The sequence below is a fragment of the Lacerta agilis genome, chromosome 2, assembly GCF_009819535.1.
Source record: "Lacerta agilis isolate rLacAgi1 chromosome 2, rLacAgi1.pri, whole genome shotgun sequence".
In the NCBI taxonomy this organism is placed as follows: Eukaryota; Metazoa; Chordata; class Lepidosauria; order Squamata; family Lacertidae; genus Lacerta; species Lacerta agilis.
The window spans coordinates 82,189,964-82,213,739 of NC_046313.1; the positions used below are offsets into that span (position 1 = coordinate 82,189,964).

The following is a 23,776-nucleotide window of genomic DNA, read 5'->3' on the forward strand; positions in this document are numbered from 1 at the left end:
TGGGTTACAACAGCCCTGTGGCAGGTTGCCAGGCCATCAGAATTGGGCGGGGTGGGGGTGGGGATGTAAGGGGCAATGTGTAATAGAGGACTCTGGAGCATTAGTCTGAGGTTTGTAGTTGGATGCCAAATGAAAGCAAAATGCTGTTGCTGTGGATCAGTTGCCTTTTTTGTTTTGAATGTTTTAAAACTGTGTTTATATTTGAAGTGCTGTGAATGAAGCTTCTGACAAACTTTTACCATAACAAAAAGTTAGCAAGCCATATATATATATATATATATATATATATATATATATATATATATATATATATATATATATATATATATATATGAAGGAGTTTTTGCAATTGCAATCTTCACCGAACGGAAGTTTATAATCATAAGGGACTTGTAACACCACTTCATGTGCTTTGGGACAAGTGTGCATGTGGCCTATCTAGAGCAGTACGTTAAAAGGGAACTAAAATGCACAGAATGCAAAAGATTGTTAGGACGAATGTGTTATAATGTTGTGATTTGACATATCAAGACCCTGTCAAGGAGCATCTGGTTGCCAGAGGCAGGCCTGGAAGGCTCATTAAAATCCTAGTAGCTGTTGGGACTGACCACCTGGAGGTGGGATGGAGATGAGAGCAGCAAACTCTTTAGAGAACTCCGCATGTGGGCCTGAGCTACCAAGGCGCTGGCACAGTTTTCAGACAGAATTCTGTGACAGTGACATTAATGACAAAAGGATTAACTGTGATTTGGTAGAAAATAACTTCAGTCACCTGAGCTAGTAAAGAGGGACTAGAGGCCTGCAGCTAAAAAATTGGCTGCTATTTCAAATCAAACTATGAACTTCAGACTTCCCTATCTCTCTGTCTCTTACAACTCCATATTCAGCTTTCCCCTTTGCCCATTCTCTTTCCCACCTTATTTTTCTTTTTCTCAGCGCCCTCTATTTGGCCTTTCCCCCTTCTTTTTAGACCAGCCCTCCAGTACAACTGTCGCCATCTTCAGCCAGCATGGGAGTGGTGGAAATTGAGAGTCCAAAACAACTGGAAAACACTAGGTTGGTGAAGACTGGCAAGACCTGTTCAGACTTCCAATCCAGTGGTGGCCAGTGACCTTCTGCCTGCCCACCCTACCCAGTAATATTAAGGCAACTCAGCCAGTTGGTACCAAAAGCTTTCGTACTACCACCAGGCCATCTCATGAGTGCATTGCAATATAGATTGTCATGTGGCCTTAGCAGAGGATAGAGGTGGGCAGGGGTGTGTGTGCTTCTAATAACGGGATTGGCGCAGCAAGATAATCACTCATAATTTTCCGCCAATACACCACTGTGACAGAAGGCGGCTTGCCCATCGGACTCCTCACCCTATATCAGAGACCATTGGAAGAAGTATTTTAACAGTAAGGGAAGTTCAGCAATGGAACCAACCAGGTGGTGGTGGGCTCTGCTTCACTGGAAGCCTTTCAGCAGAGGCTGGGCAGCCATGGGTTGGGGACATTCTGGCTCTGGGTTTCCAGCACTGGGAGATGCCTTGGATTTGATTGCCCACAAGGCCCCTTCCAGCTATGTGCTAAACATGCAAGAATTCCCTTTGGTTTAGTAGTTGGCAACCCTAATAGAGGAGGGAATTTTTTTTCAGGTGTGAAGTTTAGTGGTGCCAGTAGCCCCCCACCCCCACTCCATTCCCAGGATCATTTTGAAGGCTAATAGAGTTCCTTCTTTCAGTTGTTCAAGTAGGCTCTGTCCCAGCTTCTGCCAACCTAGCAGAGGGACGCAGGTGGTGCTGTGGTCTAAACCACTGAGCCTCTTGAGCTTCCCAATTGGAAGGTCGGTGGTTCGAATCTGTGAGACGGGGTGAGCTCCCATTGCTCTGTCCCAGCTTCTGCTAACCTAGCAGTTCAAATGCACACCAGCGCAAGTAGATAAATAGGTACCACTGCGGCAGGAAGGTAAATGGCGTTTCCGTGCGCTCTGGCTTCTGTCACGGTGTCCTATTGCATCAGAAGTAGTTTAGTCAGGCTAGCCACATGACCCTGAAAGCTGTCTGTGGGCAAGCACCAGCTCCCTTGGCCTGAAGCGAGATGAGTGCCACACCCCATAGTCGCCTTTTACTGGACTTAACGATCCAGAGGTCCTTTACCTTAGCTCATTGAGAAAGCTACTACTTGAAAAGGCTTGAAAAGCTACTACCTTTTCAACTAGTAGCTTTCTCAGTGAGCTAAGGGAGAGGAGATCCTGTCCTTGCAAATTGCCTCTCTATGCATGAGGCTGCCTGTCTTCAGAACAATCTTGAAGGGTACCTGTAACATACCTGTGGTTCATTACTCTGATATTAATAATGGAAGTGCTATTATTTAGGCAGTGCAATTGAATTGTTAAGCTTTCCTTGGTGCTTGGCAATCTGCACCCTGCTGCTTGTAGGGATGAGATTAGCTTCTTAGCTCAATCAAGGTGTTACAAACCATCTTGATGGAAATCAGTCAGCCAGATTATATTGAACGGGACAGACTTCCCACCTGCCACAAAACTCCATTATGACAGAGAAGCGCCTTGTGTAAGGAACCCAGGTCTCTGGCAACCCAAGGTTCTGTTTTCTTGTGGAAACGGATAGACTGGGTTTCCTCAAAGAGAAACAGAAAAGATGGACTCAAAACTCTAGGAAGAGCCCCTTTCAAAGAGGGGCTGGGGGAGGAGAAAACACAAAGAAAGGTTAATCTCAGTCGGTAGAACATGAGACTCTTAATCTCAGGGTTGTGGGTTCGAGCCTGACCTCAGGCAAAAGAGTCTGGCATTGCAGGGGGTTGGACTAGATGACCCTTGTAATCCCTTCCAACTCTACAATTCTGTGATCTTGCACTTAAATGCCAGAGACTGGAACCAGGAGACTCGGTTCGGGGAAGTGAACTAGACTGATGAGCCACCACAGGCTGTGTATCTTGAGAGACCTTTTCAGGCACAGAACAGGAATGAGCAATTGGAAGGCAGTATGGAACCTTTGGGTTGGCCATGCCTAGAATCATTTCTCAAAGTGACAGACCCAAGGTCATCCAGAAAGCTTCATCCATGCTGGGTTTTGCATCTGCCTGGCCAACAGATCCATGTATTTTGTTTCTTCACTCAAAGCCCTTGAGGAGTCGGGGACCGGTAAGACCTGGTTAAAATATTAAAGCAGAGTGTTGTCATCTGAAAAAATGGGAGTACCATTGTGGTACCCAATCAATTACAGTTTTCTTCTGAGCCATGTCTAATTGTAGTATCCATGGCTTATCACAGAAATCAACTTCTTTACCACTTGATCCTTTAACTGCTTTATTTAGACTAATGGCAACATTATCCCTATCCACATAGGCCGGTGTGCATCCACACAGAATTTGGAATCCACACAGCACTCCTTCACCCCAGGTCTCATCTTTGCCATATCAATGAGTAAGGCTGCAGTCTTAACCCCACTTAACTGGGAGTAAGCCCTACTGAATTCAGTGGAGCATACATCTGCCTAAGTCTGTAGTGCAGCGCTGTGATTTGGGTTTTGGGCAGGGACTAATTTATTCCCTTTGGCTAGCAAGCTTTGGGAGTTGGTGTTGTTTCTGATGGGAATAGGGGTTATGAGTTCTGTTTGTGAAACAAACAGCAAGGGCAGCTGCAACCTGGCACTTGCTCAGCTGGAAAGAGTTGCGTGGGCTGGTTAGAATTGCACTTACTATCTCGAACGCAAGCCAAGACCTTGCTTGAATTACTCCCATGCATGCCAGAGAAGAGTTAACAGGAATGCTGCTCTCAGGATGCTGTTAAAAGGCTGCACTTTGGTTTTTCCTGTACTGCTTGCTGGTCACAAGCATGATCATAAACGTCCTGCTCTGATAATGGGGAAGTGTGTGCTGTCAGATGTCCAAGGGTGGAGGAAGAAAGGATGCTTGTATACACAATCAATATTTTTGCATGGTACGTGGGACTGATGTTTCTGCCCATTCTAAGATTTTCCTGACTCCCCTTATATCTCATATGGAGCTTTGCCAATTGCCTTACTGATGTTGGTTTGAGCTCTTCTTGTGCTGGTTGTGGTGTGCGTTGGCACAAGTGAAACAGAGGTCTCTCTGACCTTCCCCTATCATGTACTGGATCTTCCTCCTTGTAACTGGAGAGAAATCAAGCACAACAGACCACACTTTTTTTGATGCTCATGGATCTCTGTAATGAAAGGGAGCATCTTAGAACATGAGCTGCTTAATCTCAGGGTTGTGGGTTCAAGCCCGACCTCGGGCAAAAGAGTCCTGCATTGCAGGGGGTTGAACTAGATGACCCTTGTGGTCCCTTCCAACTCTACAAATATATGGTTCTATGAAATCTGTATGCATTATTGGCCCTCTAGTGAGAAGGGCCTGCCTATTTCGGAAGTATATTGTAGTTTGAGGGATAGGTACAGGTAGATCTCATCACATGCAGGGGTTACATTCTGAGCTACTGCAGATAGAGGCAAAATTGTGTGAAGCCAGAACTGCCCCATGTGACCATCCCTACCTATCTGAAGCTGGTGTTGAGTGGGCCTTCCCAAGAGGAAGTGCTTTTGAAACCCCTCCCATTGCTTATCAGGCTCTGGGAAGGTTGAGCTAGGGCTCCCATGAGATTTTGGATCTGCCCCCCCCCCCAATTAATTTTCAGCAATCCACATAAAGCTGCAATCACATATGAGAAATCAGCACAAGATGTGTGATCTATCTGATTCTGTACTGAATAAGAAGCAGATTCCATGCAGAGGTGCTTCTCACAGGGACAATTAGTGCAGTGATGTTTGCAGTGTGTCTACCCGACCAGGTTTGCCAGTGGGTTGCCTCCAGAACGTCATTTATTGTGGAGGGATTCAAGCTCACACCAAGAAATTTAGGTTTGCACAATTAAAATGCTCTGCTGCCTTAGCACAGTAAATTCACTTTGAAAAAGAAAAGATACAAGACTTCTTGCGGTTAGGAATGTGACAAGAAAACACTGAAAAGTGTGGGATGGAGAAAGGAGAAGGCGTATGAACACCCAGTAAGCAAATCAAGACGAATGCAGGATGAATACTCATGCTGCATAACCCTCCCGCAAACAGACGGGGACAAACGCTTGATAAGCAGCCTCTGCATAAGCTTTTTGCAAGTAAATCAGGATGAATGCTCAATAAATAGGTTGTCTGGAGGAGCCCAACTTTCGTGGGTTATTACTACTGCTGTCTCTCCCAAACAAAGGGGTTCTGTTGCCAGGGGTGTGTCGGCTGCATCCTTGCCTACTTTTCCAGCAAAAAAGCTGTCACTTTTCGGAGCTTTTTAAGTTTTTATTTTGTCCAAGGACTGTAGCCTTTTATATGCCAGGTCAGGCTAATTTTTTTTTGCAGCTGTTGCTAGTCTCCTTGAAGCACAGTCCGATGCGCCCTCCAGCAAGTATTCCAGGCACACTGTTGGGATTCCTGTTCTGCATTGAGATGTTGTCGCATAATCCTAGTAGAGCCAAGGAGTTGCCCGGGGTAATTTTTTTCTATTAGTGCCACTCCCTGTAGGGAATTTTAGACACTTGACGCTTGCCAGAGGATTTCCCTGTGCAGCTTGACTGAGCCAAGACACCAAGTGAGGGGGCTGGTTCCCTGCCTTGTCTTTAGAGCGTTTTCAGAATCCCCATCTTCTCTTCATTGGTTGCTTGTGGCAGCAGCAGGCGTGTGGAATCTTGTGACCTCAGTTCAGTCAACTAAATTTTGTGGAGTGGAAGGAGAGGGCCGGGCATGTCATTGCTGTGTTTGGCAGATTGCTGGGTCCCCCTGGGTGAGGAGCTCCATGATCTAGGCCAGGGGTCAGCAAACTTTTTCAGCAGGGGGCTGGTCCACTGTCTCTCAGACCTTGTGGTGGGCTGGACTATATTTTTTTTTTGGGGGGGGGAAATGAACAAATTCCTATGCCCCACAAATAACCCAGAGATGCATTTTAAATAAAAGGACACATTCTACTCATGTAAAAATACACTGATTCCCAGACCGTCCGCTGGCCGGATTTAGAAGGCAACTGGGCTGGATCCGCCCCCCGGGCCTTAGTTTGCCTACCCATGATCTAGGCTGTGCTGCGGAGATGGCCTGGCCCCCCTTCCTCGCTCTCTGTACTATAAGAGGCAGCAGGATATCACATTGCCTGGTGACTGTAGTGTGCAGCAATGCTCATGCAAGAAGAGATTTTTTTCTGATACCCTAGCCTCATACCATTTGGGGCCTGATAGGTGAAAAATAGCACTTAGAATTGCACCTGGAAGCAAATGAGGCACCAATTGGTATTGTGGGTAAATAACTGGATTCCCATCAGCAAAATAGCTGCTGTGTTTTGTAGCAATTGAAGCTCCCCAAGGCTGTATCATGTAGATGCCAATATGTTAGTGGGCAAGGATGAAGAGCTTGTGTACACAAAACCCCTGCTTGGGTGGCCATTGTGTGGATCCACTTGCAGAAGCTGGAGCTCTGGGTGCCTCAGTGTGGTGTGGCGCAGAAAATCTCTCGGTGTGTGCTCAAGTTGTGTGAGTCTTACCAATTCTGCTGACAGTGAATGGGAGTGGTTCTGCAGGAGGAAGGTAATGTGACAGCAGAAGTCGTGCGGTTATGAGCATCTGCCCTCAGTGGTGCCAACAAATTCCTTGAAGGTATTCCTTGTTACTTTGGAAACCTGACAGGTTCACTTGTGTTTTGCAGTACAGCGTCACATAGTGTGGTGCAGTGCCTGGAATTGTGGGTGTGGAACACCAGGTTAAATTGCTACTTGGTTATGAAAGTCTTCAGAGAGCTCTGGGCAAGTTACAGTCTCTCAGTCTAACCTATCTCATGGAGTTGTTGAGAGGCTAAATGCTACCCTGAGTTCCTTGGAGCAAGGGTGAGATGCAGTGTAATAAATAAAATTAACAACTAAACGGCATGGTGGGTGGTATTGAATGTGGGACGTTTCCTTTGTTCTCTGTGACTGCCTGGAGTTTGGATCTGATGTTCTTGAAGGCGTAGTTTTAATAGTTTCTGAGACACGGTAAGGACGCAAGGAAGGAAGGAAGGAGCTTTGCTATTAGAGCTCTTGCAGCAGACATCTGTCACTGCAGACAGGAGAGGGATGTGACTCTCTTCTGGCTGTTTCGGGGTGACGAACGAGTCTGATCATCCCTGTCGCGGGTGTCTATAAATCTTTGGCTGTTGGTAAATGAGCTCCACCTCTTGTAGAGGCAATCCTTCCCTGTGGCAATTTGGGTAAATAAAAGAGCAGGAGTGATGCAGGACGGAGAGTAGCAAATGGATTTCAACGGGATATCGCTTTGCAAGGCTGAGGCGGAAAGTGCAGCTTTATCACCAAATCCTTCTTGTGTAGCATCATCTAACCAATTCTTTGCTTGGAGCTTCTGTCCCTAGAAGAGACATCCTGCTTGGAGTCTGTGTGTGTGTGTGTGTGTGTGTTGCTAGTAAGAAGAATACCTTTTATGAGAATGGGGTGGAGGTGGTGGGGAGAAACTAGCTGTTGCTGAATACCCCAACACCTATGATCACTGCTTGGGAAATGATTCCCAGCATATCTGGCTCAGCAGGCAAATGAATTTAACATGAATTTTGAGTATTTAGAGTATAGAAGCGGCTTAGTCATGCTGGCCACATGACCCAGAAGCTGTACGCTGGCTCCCTCGGCCAGTAAAGCGAGATGAGCGCCACAACCCCAGAGTTGTCCGCGACTGGACCTAACGGTCAGGGGTCCCTTTACCTTTTTAAGGGGCACAAGGAGGGAGCTTCAAGAAGGATTTCTTGTGATCCCCTATCTTTGTGGCTTAGTTAGGGGAAAACTCTGTCCTTTCTTATTGCAATTGATAATTGCCTTCTCTATTTCTTTCCATCAAGGGTCTGTCTCACAGCTCTGTGCTCTCTGTGTGTATTTTTGTAGGGGAGTGGGGGTAAGAATGCATTTATTTTTTATCTGTACGTTTATATCATATTAGTTCCTTTTCGTTCAAGACACTGCCTGCTCAGCATAAAACCTCAACATAATGTCTAAATAAAGGTCAATGATACAGAATACTACATTGATTCTTGCATTCAAATATCAGACATACCCGTATATTCCCTTGCGACTTTGGCTCTAGGCAATACGAGAGGTCCTGTAGTGTTTCTGTGGATCCATAGAATTGTGTTTGTCCCTGGTTTGCAGCTAGGAGGGTGGGGAAAACACAGGTGGGTAGTGAATCATTTAGACTTACTTTGCAAATCAGTGTCAGAACTGGACGTCGGATCCCATAATTCTAACTTTCTCTCCTTACTCGAACAGCCATCCTACCTCTTTGCAAATTGTCACCATTTATTTCTCTCCTCATTTGTGATGGTCTCTCTTTGTTTTCTCTCCCTGTCTTTATAAAAAGTAAAATCTCATTAATGGCCAACCACTCAGCACATTAAAGTCCAATTAGGTAAATGGTGAAATGCAACGAACACTTCCACTTCTGTGTGTGAGTTTGCTGGTGGTGGGGAGAAAAAGAACGTGAAGGGTGAATGAGCAGCTTCCCCCTTCACCAACTGCCTCTCTACAGGAACAAGGCTCCCCCCACCCAGAGGGGGGGGGGAATGAAATGTGTTTCTCTTCTGGCGTAGGGCTGAGTGTGAAGATATTAGTAGAGTGTTCTCTCAGTATGTGGAATTTTTCCTAGTGAAAGGAATTGGTTGCTGCTTTGATCAGCTGTGGGTGCTTCCAGGCTCTTTCTATTTTTTGTGAGATTTGAGTCACATACTGGTAAATTCAGGTCCCGCATTTAAAGTTGATTTGGCGCTCTTGCATAACAAACTCACTTCCCCTAGCAAACTGAACTCTGCAATAAGAAGAGTGACAGGGAAAATGCTCTGGAAAGCATGGGATAGCTTTTGCTTAATGCGACTTCATCTAAGTCTTCATCTAAGACTTCATCTAAGTTCACCCTGCTCTGGAAAGCATGGGATATCATTTGCTTAATGCGACTTCATCTAAGTCTTCATCTAAGTTCACTCTGCAAACTTTGTGCAAACAAATCAGAATGAATGCTCAGTAAACAGGTCATAAGGATGTGAGCTCAGTCTTCTTTTACAGCTACATACAGCAAAGCAATGTGAACCAAAATTCCTTACCTTTAAGTTTGTATGCTAAGTCTGTGAATGGCAAATAATTAATCCTGGATGGCCCATTCGGTACTTCTTCTTGTTGTTGTTGTTGTTTAGTCATGTCCGACTCTTCATAACCCCATGGACCAGAGTACGCCAGGCACTCCTGTCTTCCAATGCCTCCCGCAGTTTGGTCAGACTCATGTTGGTAGCTTCGAGAACACTGTCCAACCATCTTGTCCTCTGTCGTCCCCTTCTCCTTGTGCCCTCAATCTTTCTCAACATCAGGGTCTTTTCCAGGGAGTCTTCTCTTCTCATGAGGTAGCCAAAGTATTGGAGGCTCAGCTTCAGGATCTGTCCTTCCAGAGAGCACTCAGGGCTGATTTCCTTAAGAATGGATAGGTTTGATCTTTTATTCAGTACTTAGCTAAGGCTATTCCCATTAAGGTTTCTACAAGGGAAGTTGAAAGGCTGGTGTTTATACTAGGTGGTCATACTGGGGTCCAACAGATTCTCTGTGCCTTGAGTTCACAAAGATTGCAGAGATTTCTGATTTTGCTAACCTGTCATGATCTGGATCTAAACATAGAAGCAGAGGTCTCGATTTCAGTGCTGAAACCAGAAGACCAGAGGTTTGGGCTTTGAATATAATATCAGGCAGATTTGCTCAGACATTGCAAATGGTGGATACCCTGGCCTCTGTGCCAGCCACTGTTGTCTTAGATGCTCATCACAATAGTCCCCACTGCTTGCTCAAGTACTCTGCAGCTTGCAGGGAACTTGAAGCTGGGGTGGCTGATTTTTTTGCTGAGAGTGACAAATCTCTCCCTCCCCTCCTTTTTGCCATCTGACTCATACAGAACTGGGTGTAGGGGTGGTGGGTGAAAGGTTCAAACCTCGTATTGCACCAGGCTCTGGTGAAGGAGAGAAGTGATGTGGGTCCCTCTTACTGTTTTCCCCTTCCCAATGCCTGGTGTGAAGAAACTATGAGATGCCTTAATCTTGCTCATCTCCAGGGGCCTATCTCAGTGGTACATAAAGTATGGGCTCTTGTGTAGCCAAGATCCTCTGCCCCCATGTATGTTGCCCTTCGTGTAAGTTGTGTGCGGTTATGTCTTTTGGGGGCATTTGGCATGTCTAACCAAACTGAAAGAAAGAACAAGTTTCTTCTTTCTCTTTGTGCAATTGAAGAAAAATGACTCTATGAACTTCAGTGCTCAGGGTAGAAGCTCAAGTGATGTCCAACCCTCCCATGCCCCGCCTTCTGCCTGAAAACTGATTATGACCTTTAGGAGTGTGTTGGAAATCTAGGATCAGCCTCAAGGCCGTTCAGTGCTAGGAGAATGAGGAAGGTCAGAATACTCCCCTGCCTGGGCAAAGGGAAAACCTTGAAGATAAAAAGCAGCCTTCTGTAGCTTGTCGGTTATGGATGGGTAGGCAGGACATTGCCAGCCTCCTAGTGGAGCTAAGTACTTGGTCAGGCTGGAGATGTGACAGTATGGTCCCACAAATATTGATGAGAAGCAAAATATCTTACTGAAATCTATTTTAGTGGGATCTTTTGTGCTGTTGGGATGCGTAGGCGGTGCTTTTTAAAAGTATTTTCTTCAAGGATGGAGAGCTGTCTTTAAAAGTCACAAATAAGGAATTACTTGGAGTAGTGAACTCTAGTCATACACTGAATCCTGCTTGTGTTGAAGATGCGGATAAACTAAAAGTATTCGGGCCAAAGTCTTAGCAACAGTGCATGAAGATGTAAGGGGAGATTAGGGTGGACGCTGAGAACATCCCTGGGGAGTTGTGGGAGGGTAGGGAGTTTGCTCATCTGGTGGTGGTGTGGGGGTGGGTCGGAGTGGAACACGATGTATACACATTTGTTCACAATGCACGTGTGAGTGCAGGTTAGCCAGCACATACCAAAGAAATCTCGGGAAACTCAGGAAGGATGCTGTCCCTGAAGTACTGCCTATAAAACCTCTAATGCTCCTCTGTGGAAAGTTCTACACCCACATACAGTGTCCGAGGTTGCAATCTTGGACACACGAGGCCCTGCTGATGCAGTGGAAATTACTTCTATGTAGTCATGCATTTGATTGCACTCCACAAACCGTAACTCCTTTTTCTTTTAAAAAAAGGTAGTCAGATTCTTTGTTAAAAGCAGATAGGATTTTATCATTTATTTTGTCATACTAACGTGTATGGAGAGGTGTTCCATTATTCTTTAATAAAGAGATTGGTTCTTTTGCCTTTCTCCATTTCAGTACTATAAACTTAGAAAAACAAATACAGAAGTATATCTCTGTATCAGAGATAGGCTTTTGAGGCAATGAAAGACCTGTCTTTAAAAAAAAACACTGTAATCCAGGGATCTTGTTTTAGATAGTACAGATACCCAGGAAGACAAGACATCTGGGCAAGGTTGAAAAGTGCTAAAATAGGGGTTATAAAGGATCTAATCCCAGTCATTTAAGTTATTTTTTAAAGCCATTTTCAGACCTTCAAAGTTCTCTCTCCTCTCCCTCTCTCTCTTGGTTGAGCTTTTGCCAAAAGGTATAACACTATTATTTCCTTTATATTGTGAGTTCAAGGCTTCTAAGGCTCATGGCCCCATAAAAACACAGAAAATGTGGAAAGCCTATATTGTCTTTTTTCTGATAACAATCTTAGCTCTCCTAAGATGTCAGAACAATTCAGCAATTATTTTCTGTAGTGAATGCACAAAATGGTCATGGGAACTTCAATGGGAAGAATGTAGAATGATTAGCAAATTCTGTGCAATGTTTCTTCCAAGACAGCTGAACATTTCAGAGATCTGAACCACCTTCATTCCTGAGATGTTTGTAACTGTAGGGATCTATTGTGGTGTTACGTTCTGAGTGGCTCAGCTGTTTGTCTAACCTTGCTTGCTTTGTGTTTCCTTCTAGGACTGAGCAGGATGCCGGCACCCACAATGTCCTGAATGTGGAGACTGGTGGAAGAAGAGGAGACATTAGTCCACAGACAGCTCCTTTCCCTTCTCCACTGCCTTCCGTTTTGCTTCTTTTTTCTGGTGGATAGGTTAATGCCCAACCATTGCTGGATGTGATTCTTTCGCCATGTGGCTCCTGAGACTAAAGCACCATTTGTCGGTCAATATCTGGACCTTGCTGCTTCTGGGGAGTGCTTGGCTGCCATTGGAAGAAGGCACTCCCAAGTCCAACTCTCCCTTTAGGACTTTCCAGGTCACCGACTGGAGTTTGACACACTTGGTGGTCCACAACAAAACTGGGGAGGTGTATGTGGGTGCCGTCAACCGGATCTATAAGCTTGCAGACGATCTGACACTGATGCGCACTCATGTCACGGGGCCCGTGGATGACAATGAGAAGTGTTACCCACCGCCTAGTGTGCAGTCTTGTCCACATGGGCTAGTCAGCACCAACAATGTCAACAAGTTGCTGCTGGTGGATTATTCTGGGAATCGACTGATAGCCTGTGGCAGTGCTTCTCAGGGCATTTGCCAGTTTCTGCGCTTGGACGACCTTTTCAAGTTGGGTGAGCCCCATCATCGCAAGGAGCACTACCTCTCCAGCGTCAATGAGTCAGGAACTATGTCAGGCGTCATCATTGAAGTCCCGAATGGGCAAAACAAGCTCTTCATTGGAACACCCATTGATGGCAAGTCTGAGTACTTCCCTACCCTGTCCAGCCGTAAACTGATGGCCAGTGAAGAGAATGCAGAGATGTTTGGCTTTGTTTATCAGGATGAGTTTGTCTCATCCCAGCTCAAGATTCCATCAGACACACTGTCCAAGTTCCCCACATTTGATATCTACTACATCTATAGCTTCAGCAGTGAGCAGTTTGTCTATTACCTGACCTTGCAACTAGACACCCAGCTTACCTCGCCTGACTCTACCGGGGAGCAATTTTTCACCTCCAAGGTCGTTCGGCTGTGTGTAGATGATCCCAAGTTCTACTCATATGTGGAATTCCCCATTGGTTGTATTCGTGATGGCATTGAATATCGCCTGATTCAGGACGCTTACCTAAGTAAGCCTGGAAAGGCACTGGCCAAGCAGTTGGGCATCTCAGAGCAGGAGGATATCCTCTTCACAGTCTTCTCTCAGGGCCAGAAGAACAGGGTGAAGCCACCAAAGGAATCTGTCCTTTGCCTCTTCACACTGAAGAAGATCAAAGACAAAATCAAGGAGCGCATCCAGTCTTGCTATCGTGGGGAGGGGAAGCTTTCTCTGCCCTGGCTTTTGAACAAGGAGTTGGGATGCATAAACTCAGTAAGTCCTCCTCCTATTCTCTGTCATTTCTCCTTTTCCTTTCTGCTCTGATAAATCCAAAGCATCTGAGATACCTGTGCCGTCCTTGAGTACGCAGCTGGAGATGTTTCTTAAAGATCTGGGATTTGTTTCAATTAGCACGTGACCATTCTATTCTCAGCTATTTTGATGTTTGGAGTTTTAGGCTTTGGTTATAGGGTATGAGGATAATTATTGGGCATTGGGAAGTTTTGGCCTCTGGAATGACTTCTCCTAATCTTCAGTTATCCAAATAAAGTTTGTTATGCTGGAGGAATAGGGACTGCATTGATTTTGGAATGTGTTTTAGAGATTCTTTGCACTGAAATTCTTGCCAAGATAGTTTTTTTGGAAGGATTGAATTGAGAAGAAAGGCAATAAGTAGGAGCATGTGGACCACTAACAATCTAACAGACATGCTGATGTTCCATTTATTCTAACCTGAGTTTACTTTCCACTGTTACCATCATGACAAGTACTGGAATGAATTAGGAAAAAAGCAGGTGTCCATGTACAGGTGATATGTCCTGCTGGAAATACAGACCCAAGTAACTGTTAGATATACTGATGTGATAACAATTGCAGATGATTTGAAGTGCTTTCAAGTTACAACATGGTGCCCTCTCAGCACCACATAATGATATGGCAGCCAGGATGATGTTCCGACTCTACCTGGGACTCTTTGTTTTCTACTTTTATCCTCCATCTGATTCCAAATCGGGATAATCAAAATCCTTACCTTGGGATCCTCTGATTCTGTAGTTTAGGGAGCGTGTGAGAACAGGACAGCTGTACAGATAGCAGCTTCATACTGGCAGTGAGAGGACTCTCCAAATTCATAGGTGTATATGAAACACAACTGGAGTGTCAGGTTTTGAGGCCAATTAGAAGTAAACTCTTGCTCTGGGGGATATGGGAGTGAGCCAGAGTTATGAGTCTGGATACATGTTCTTTCTCAACAGAGGGAAAGTTGCCTGCCTATCCTGAGGGAAGCATTTCCCATAGGCTGTTGCTATGGCAAACAGAGGAGCTTTATTGCCCTGTTCCATTGTGTTAAGTCTTTGGCAAGGCAGGGTAAGAAGCCTGCTTTGTTTTATGAGCCATAGCTTTTCAGACAATATCAAATATAACTGGGAGGCTACTTCAGCTACTTGCAATGAGGATAGGAGAGTAAGTGTAAAAGATCTTTCAAAATGGGAGTGGAATGGGCAAGTTTAAGATTTCTGGGACATATCCTGAGTTGTAGAAAATTGGTATAGTTATATCAGTCACTTAAAACTCTTAGCTGAACACAAGGAGATATACATAGTGATTCTGGCAGAATCTGAGCTTGGACATCAGATGCCACAGGTCCACTCCCCAGACCCATATAGCCAAGTCTACTTTGGACTTTGGGGTGATTCTTAATGGATCCATTTAGCCTACTGACCCCCCTTCTCCAAATTGTAATGGTCTGTTTAAATTAAATTTTGTAAATGAATTCAGCTAAAGACCTGGCCCACTCCAAATGCATTTCTAATGGTTTTACAAGAAGCACAATGTTGAGAGAGAGAGAGAAAGAGAAGGTTTGGAGCCTCCCTATTGTAAACATGGATGGAGTGGTAGTACGGCTGAGATCAGAGACACAAAGCATGAAATGAGAGCTTGTGTTGTGCTTCCTTATTCCAATGAACCCATGTTCATGACAAATACACTCCATTGTAAGGCTCTCAGTGTAGTATACATAGAACCTCGCCCCCTCTGGTGCTCATAACATAGTTGCGTGGCAGTGTAGCTGAGAGATAGCATGTGGTTCAAGTTCAGCCAGTGAGTTTCATAGCTGAGTGAGGAATTTGAATCCACATCTCCATGGCTCTATTCCACCTCACAATATGATAAATAATGATTTAAAGCTGCTGTGAGGTAATGGAGACAAAGGGAGAGGGGCATTTGAGGTCTCTTTGGCAAATTAGACAGTAACCATCCTTGGCCATGGTTTGGACACCTCTTCTTCTTCCCTTCCTCCTTCTCTTTTTAGGACAGATTCCCCAAAGGATGAGTAGAAACCCTCTGGCACGGTGTCAGGGTCCTGTAGGGCCAGGCCTGAAAGTGGTCAGACGTGAGTCCAAGTCAGGCTGAAATCAAGGTCTGAAGCAACAGACAGAGATCGTAGGGGACAGAATCAAGTATGGCATCAAGGTTGGGCAGACCGTAGCATTCCAAAGGGCAGCAGGAAGTGAGTCTGTTTTGCTCAGATTGTTACTGCAGGCTTGGTTCCTCAGTTTCTAGGTAGGGAAAGGATCGTAGCTCAGTGGCTGAGCTCATAGTTTGCATCCAGAAGCTTCTAGGTTCAACTCCGGGCATCTCAAGGTAGAGCTGTGAAAGACTCCAGTCTGAAACCCGCATGTCTGTGTAGACCAGGCACCCCCAAACTCGGCCCTCCAGCTGTTTTGGGACTACAACTCCCATCATCCCTAGCTAACATGACCAGTGTTCAGGGATGATGGGAATTGTAGTCCCAAAACAGCTGGTGGGCCGAGTTTGGGGGTGCCTGGTGTAGACGGTCCTGTGCGGTTCAATGCACTGTCTTGGTTTAGGGCAGCTTTCCAGGTTTGCCACTATTGGCTCCACAGATCACCTGGTCTGGCTGCACTGATGAGCTGCAGTACCCCTGTTTGGCCATTTATCTGCATGGCACTGCAGCACACAGGAAAGATCAGACCGATAGCTCTCTCAGCTTGAGAGCTGCCCTTGTTCTAGTGCAGGAAGTAAGTCTCCTGTGCTTCGTAGAATCTTAGAGCTGGAAGGGACCCCAAGGATCATCTAGTCCAACCCCCTGAAAAGCAGAAATCTCAGCCAAAGCATCCATGACAGATGGCCACCCCAACCTCTGTTTAAAAACCTCCAAGGAAGCCTCGCTGCTACAATTTCTCTTTTGAGCCCCCTGGAGCCTTACGAATGATAAATAAAGAGCTTTGTACATAGGTGTTGAGGGATGTGTGCACATAACAGGAGGGAAAACCTAATGAGTGGTTCCCAAACAGAAACTAACTTCTGATTGCGGCTCCTTTCAGCAGTTGAAACTGCTGACGGTAATGCTTTTGATGCTTTGTAGTCTGTGGAATTTTAAAGCCCTTAGGATGCTGAAACAAATGCATTTCGGCTCTAAGTACAGATCTTATGATCGGTCTCCTCCGCTATTTTATCCCCCCCCCCTTTTCCTGTGTTATATGTGCTATAATGTAAACTTGCAAGCACTGTGGCTTCTAAAAATAATTTTCCAAAGTGCCTAGCTGTTTTAGGGGCGTGTGAATAATAATAGTGAATAATAACAGGGGTATGGTTTTAGAGTGAAAATGGAAGGAGGAGGGGAGGAGTATGCCAGTCTTGGGGCTGGGGGGTATTGGAAAGAGAGAAACCCAGCAAAATTATAAGGCTGGGACGTTTTCAAGATTAAGTTGCAGAGAAGCAGCATATCTTAATAGCACTTGTGGTTTCTTGCACCTAGGGAAAATCTCATCTGAAATCCAGGGAGAGTGGGAGGGGGCGAGGAGCAGTATCCTTCTTCCCCCACCCTCCCTATATGATACTTCTGCTGTCACAATCCTAGAAGCTCCCCAGCCTTTGTTGTGGGGGCTGAGGCTTTGCCACTTCTCCTCTCTCTTATGAGTGTTCATGCTTCTGGATTCGGAGGCAGGTGCATTTCAAGGTGCGACTTTCGGAGCTGGGTGAACCAGCAGCTTGATGAGGGCCTCTGCCTTGTTTTGATGTCCAGCAGCAGGAGGAGTGTGAAATTGAGTTACTTTCTCTCTCTTTTTCCGTCCTCTTACAAATTACAGGTACGGCAGGGGCATGGGGCTGCTTTCTGGGAGCAGGTGGTTCAGCTGCACCCACCTGGAGTAGTTTGTGCACAGGCATCCATTTGTAATTGTCCCAGGCAGCCCCTCCTTCTCCTTTTCCGAGTTCTGAGGGAAACAGCTAACAGCTGCCTGACAAAGTAAAGGGTTTGCTGTCAAGAGTGCTGGGCTCACAAATCTGATTTTGGCTTCAAACTAATTCAATTTTGGTGGAAAATGATGAAATCGTTACACTGCTGCCTGCTGGGTCACATAACTGCTGACTCAGGGGAGGGAGAAGGCTTTCTCTGCTCTCTCGTTTCCCCTCCCCTCATTCTCTCCATCTTTCTTGGCTTGCAGTGCAGGTTTGGGGAGCCAAGTGTAGCTCAGATCAGCTGCCATTCCCCCGAGGTCTGCCCTGAGCAAAGTAGGCGGGAGGCAGAAACAAAGAATGCAAAACAAGGAATGTGACTGAATGTATGAAGGCAAGAGACAGTTAAGGGCATCATGTGAGCAGGAAAGAAGACAGCTGCTTTTCGCCACTCACATTCTGGTGTTGGGGAGATTTCGCTGTTCCAGAAAGTCCTTGACTTTCACCAAGGGTCAGTGATGTTGGACCCTAGCTGCCAGGAATTCCCCCTTCGCAAAGAATTCTTGCTAGTCCCTTGGTTCAAACTTTGCTAGAAACAGGAAAGCCTGAAAGGCCTTACTTCCTGACAGATTCTGGTTCCCTGTCTGATTTATGCAGGAAGTCCTGCTCTTCCACATTGAATTGCTTGGCAGTGGAAGGGAAGAGGACGTTTCTGAGCATGTGGCTGTAGTCTTTGGACCACCAGAACCAAAGAAATCGTCTCCATTCCCCCTACCTTCCAAAAGGCAGAGCAGGCGGAAGTGTTGTGTGATTGACGATCCTGCACAGTCTTGAAACGGAACCACTAGTTCACTCCATGTTTGGAGATCTCAAACCTTCTCAAAAAGCATACCGTATGCGTGAATGCACAGCTTTAGCAAGGGGTGGGTATTATGTGAGGGATTTGGTCCAGAGGCAAAGAGCTATCCCCAATGCTGCTAGTGCTATTAGTATTTTATAAGCTCTGCAGAGTTGTTGCTTGCTTGGTAGGGAAATACTGCTGATCAGTGACTCATTCGTTGGTAGTTTCCACTGAATTTGACCTGGGCCACTGCCCCAGTCTTCTGCTCATTAGAATTGCATTGTATTACTGGGGTGAGATCAAGGGCAGGACTATCCAGGCTTTTAAATAGCATATTATATAGTAGATGTCAGTGAAGCTTCTGCAACCACAGCAGTAATGAAGATAGTATTTGGAAGTGTGGGAATCTCATGTTCCCATGTATAAAATATTGCACTTTTAAGTGCTCGGCAAAAACGCAATATCCCTGCAATAAAGAATGTTTCCTCTGCTAAGCAAATGAGAAACAAATATGTCCATTTATGCTGCAGAAACTGATTGCATGGAAAGGCCTTTAATCTCATGACAGTCAGAAAAGTGAGGAGCGGGAGAGGGGAGGAAGGACTGAAAATGAACTTCATCCACTTGCTTTGAGCCCTGTCATATGGCTTTATAAAGATCCTTTTTCATCAGCTCTACAGGCTTTCCTCCCAGAGGAAGGCTTCTTTTTTATTGATGGCAATTGATTCAGCATGACTGAGCAAGCAAGGGTGAGAATGTGGGCAAGACAACAGGGCTTTTGGATTCATGGCCTGTTCTGTTGCAAAGAGTTATTCACATTCCTGGGGCATGGGCACCGTCTAGTGTAATTTTATGTATCAGAGCTGGTGGTTCACAGAATATTATTTCTTCTCCTTCGCCTTCTTCACACTCCTCAGGCACACATTTTACCTGGACAAAGCAGTGTGTGAGCTTGGCGGTTGCCGATACAGGCTGCAGCAAATCCCTTGATTGCAGCTAGTGATGTTACCCAGCTTTGCAATTACCTGCTTTGGAATGTGAATTTTCCCCATAATGCTTGTACTTATTACAACTCGAACTCCATTTCCTTGAGAATCTCTTCTCCAGTCCAAAATGTATAACATGACTTTGCATGTGTACAGAATGTGCTCTTGTTTTGAATCTGTGGCCCTGGACACTAATCTCAACTCAGACAGAGCTAAGCAAGCGCTTGTGATGAATATTTTTTTAAGGGTCCAAGGAACTGTAGGAGTAACCCCCAAAAACCTTTCTCTCCAAAGCTCCGGCGTCAAATAAAGACAAGTTCAGGGATTCCACAGCACCCTTTCCCCTCAAGGCTCTGGAGCCTCCTTGGGCTTCGCTGCAATTTCCTGGAGCCTTAGAAATCACCCTCAAAGGGTGTTTGCATAGCTGTGATTAGTGTCTGTGTCTTGGACAAAAAAATAAACGAGGGACAATTGAAAATGATAAGGCAGTATGATATGGTGCAGCCAGCATTATGAATCAATTTAGAACTCTTAAAAAACACGCCAACCATGATTTTTTCTCTCTAGTGTTCTCCAATGACGCTTGTAATTGCTGACCCAATTCTGCATCGAGCTGAGAAGAGTTCACCCATCACTAATAGCAACAGCTGGAAAAAGCGCTGTTGCAACCACAGTATGTGCTGCTGGCCAGATATGTGCTGGCTAGATTCACACATTACGTTTGTCCACGCAAGGACATGTCTGAGAGGGACCAGGACTTCTTGCACGAGAGAAAGTGAATTGTGTGAAGCAGTCCATAGTCATTCGCCAGTGGCCTTGTTATAGCTTTTAGGATGCCTAATGCGTTGGTGCTTGGAGGTAATCTTGAATTGCTCAGAGCTGCCTTGGATCCAGGAGGAGAGGCTGCCAGGCTTGGCTGGGAGCTCAGGAGATGTTTGTACTTCTTCCCCAAATGCTGAGGAACTGAACACATTGGCTGGAGAACTCATTCCATCTTGTTTGTTTGTTTCTTTCCTTCACTGGCTTGGAACCAGGAATCTATCAGTCTGAAAATGTGACCCAGGCTGAGATGCTCTGCTGAACACTCTGAGTTGCCTTGTGGTTCTTGCTATCTTCTTTCTGTTCCAGTGTGAATCCTGGTCAACAACAACAACAACAACAACAAACACAACAGTACCCCACCCATCTGACTGGGTTGCCCATGCCACTCTGGGCAGCTTCCAGAAGAGATAAAAACAGAATAAAACATCAAACATTAAAAACTTCCCTATACAGGGCTGCCTTCAGGTGTCTTCTAAAAGTCAGATAGTTCTTTATCCCCTTGACATCTGATGGGAGAACGTTCCACAGGGAGGGCACTGCTACCGAGAAGGCCCCCTGCCTGGTTTCCTGTAACTTCACTTCTCGCAGTGAGGGAACCACCAGAAGGCCCTCAGAGCTGGACTTCAGTGTCCGGACTGAACGATGGAGATTTATGGGTGCCAAGTTGGTGACCACAGTTAAAAAACCTCTGTCTTAGTCCATAGTTAATTCCATTTCCATCTCCCCTATGTGTGTTTCTCCTTCTTGCATACTAGGACAAGTGAATTGTTTTAAGAGCAAGCTACAGTCAAGCAATGTAGTTGAGACCACAGAATTGTAGAATTGTAGCGTTGGAAGGGTCATTTAGTCCAACCTTCTGGTGAATAGACATTCTGTCGTGGTGGCTTAAGTTTAAGGTGCCATTTGGCACCTAGCTTATGTAACTGGGTTTCTAACACTGGATATATCTAATGTGGAGGATGGTCGTATCTCAAGTGAAAACAAATGCCATAAACAGTGCACTGCCGCTCAGAATGCCCTGTCTCATGCCACCATCTTGCATGCCGCAAGGGACACTCTGGAAGATCTTAAGTCTCAGGGTGGCAGGCCTTGGGAAAAGCATTTGGTCAAGTACCTAGGCCCCAGACTTTTTAGGAATTTTGTAGACTGAAGTCAACACCTTGAATTGGGCCTGGTAGCTTACCAGATGTGCAGTCTGCAATGAACACTGTGTTGTGGAGTTGCGGTAAAAGTAATTTATTCCTTAACTGATTCCCTTTGAAATCATGTTATTTTGCTTCTGGTATATTAAAGGCTTGGTTTTGAATCACGGCCTCTAAGAATTATTTAAATTGAGGACTAAGGTCCTTACACTTCGCTATAAGATTATTTCCTGTCAGTCCTTCACAATTAAGTCTCCCAGCATAACATTTATAGTGAAATGAAACAAGGGTGTTCATAGAGTTCTCTTTTCTGTTGAAGATGTCAGGAAGCCCGGAAATGAATGGCCCTAAGGGACAGCTGAATTACTAGCCACTTAATAAAGCTAAACGAATGAATATTGTCTTTCCTGTCCACTCCTTCATTGCCCTCATAAGTGGGCTTGAAGTAAAGTAATGAATCAAGAAGACATCTACATTTCACCCTGGCAAAGTGCTTTCTCGCTCTCTGTGTGAACTCTTGTGTCCTTCGGCCAAGTCTGGCCAAAAGGCAAGCAAATGCCCAGAGAAAAATAGTATTCTGCCATCCAGTAACAACTGGAAGCTAATGGCAGATTCAGTGTGCACAAGCTCTGTGCCTATGTAATGAAAAAACAGGTACAGCTGGAGAATGTGATTTAGGTAGTTGTGAGGTTGGGCCTGCTGTGAACCATGCCAATTTCCCTTCATTATTGGCAGTAGAGTGAAGGCTCTTGTTAACCTGAGAGCTGGATGTCTGCTTCAGCAAGCAGTGTGGATGTAAGTGACCTTGTGCTTCAGAAATGTACTATTGTCAGGAAGGAATTATCTGCCCTACATGATGTGGCTGGCTCGGATGGACCAGTATGAGAATTTCGTATTGCAGCCCGTGTCCTTCTGCTCTCTGAAACCGCCCCAAATATGTTTGCTTCCCACCAAATAGTCCGATTTGATCTGGCCTCTTATTGGTGTGGCACCTGCCTGTGCATCCCTAACGAGTCATTTTGCTGCTAACAAGCTTAATTGCTGGCATAATTATTTATTGAGGTGGTGTCGGTGTAGCATGGCAGGCGGGTGGCAGGCACTCTTCCACAGCCCGGGAATGCAGCTGTATTTGTCGCTTCCCAGAGAGTTTGTTGAGACAAAGCAGAGAAGAGTAAACACCATAAACATTTATGCTCTTGCATATTCAGCAGCAGATGAGGTTGAGGAAGCTGCAAATTGGAGTGGGGAGAGCAGTGTGGAACAAAGATTGCGTTGGCTGAGAGGTGCTGCCAGAGCTTAAATACCTTCATTGGTTATGCTCCGGCCCTCCTGGAAGTAGAATTTTTTATAACCCCCTTTCTACTACCCAGCTATACATTCTAAGAGCTGAAGAAATTAAGACGTAATGCACAGGACTTGCAGGGCAGAGGTCATGTGGCCAAGGTGAAAGGTCCATGGAATAATGATGGGGATGTCACATTCAAAAGTGTATTAGCTCTGTTATTACTTAGTGTCTGTGCGTGGCTAAATTTTCAGAACTCCATGGAGCACATGGGCTGAATTTCACCCCTTGAGATTAATTCATTCCAATCCTGGGGCAGATTCCCCCCTCTTGCTCCACCCTGTGCTTCTCTTAGACTGCATATTTCACATTAAGATGTGACCCGGCATCAAACTATGCAGAACAATTAGGTATTGCTTCTACATTTTTATGTATGCCTTTATTGCATTCTGTCCTGGCTTTTAAGTATTTTTAAATATTTGTCTTCTGAATGTCGGCAAATGTAGAGCTTCATATTTTAAAATTAATTAACGTGTATAAATAAACAATTGGGCAGTGCCCTCTTTCTCCTCACCAAACTGGGAAAGGTGTCATTCCTGTCTGCAGCTAAAGTGGTCCCCTTCTGTCGACTTTGTGAATTATTTCTCAGGCCTAATTACTACTATTTATTATTTGCTGCTTCCTCATCACAAACCTCTGTTAAAATGAGCTATGGGGATTCGGGAACAGCTGAGCAAGCAAAAGGAGCCGCAGCTGTGAATTGGTTTTCTGGGTCTGAGTAGGCTTCCTCAGCTTCCCTAGATTTTTTTTTGAATTTTGTTTTTAGTTGCTTTCTCCATCACCCTGTTTACTGAAGTGCAGAGGGTCATGGGTTAGCTGTTATTGCCTTCAAAGGTGCGGGTGTGTGAGTGACTGTTGCAATTCTGTGGCTGCCTGCTGAGGCCCTTTAACTGCACAACTTGAGAGGAATTGTTCTATGCTAGGCAGTACAAGGGCAGGAGGAAAACAACCCAGAGGAAAGCAAGCAGGGGTTTGGGCCTGAAAGACCACACATAACTGGATGGTTAAAAAGGCACCCCGGCTGGATACAAATAGGATGCGAAAATAAATGGTTCGTCTTCACAAAGTGTCCATTCTTGCCCCAAAGCTGTGTTTGTATTAGCACCAATTTTTGTTTACTTCTAATCCATTTCCTGCACTGCCAGCCTACAAATGCTCAGAAATCATGATTCTGTTGCCAGGGATTTATAGTAGTAGTTAGATTTAACAGATACACAAGTGACCTTTTATTTATTTGGATTTTGGTGCCATTTGGGAATATCACAGTAAGGTTTTGAGTGTATTTGTTTTCGGCAGGAAGGAGCCGTGTGCTTGTTACTTACGATTACTTTTTAGGAATGTTCTA

General features: G+C 45.3%; 1 protein-coding gene across 1 annotated transcript in view; it reads left to right on the forward strand.

Moving 5' to 3' along the window:
* The window catches only part of PLXNA1 (plexin A1), a 283,818-nt gene that overhangs the window by 34,438 nt on the left and 225,604 nt on the right, over positions 1 to 23,776 (forward strand). Inside the window, 1 exon segment of the mRNA XM_033141063.1 lies at positions 12,025 to 13,374. Within this exon segment, the coding sequence (XP_032996954.1) occupies positions 12,196 to 13,374 (1,179 nt within the window). The 5' untranslated portion in view covers positions 12,025 to 12,195.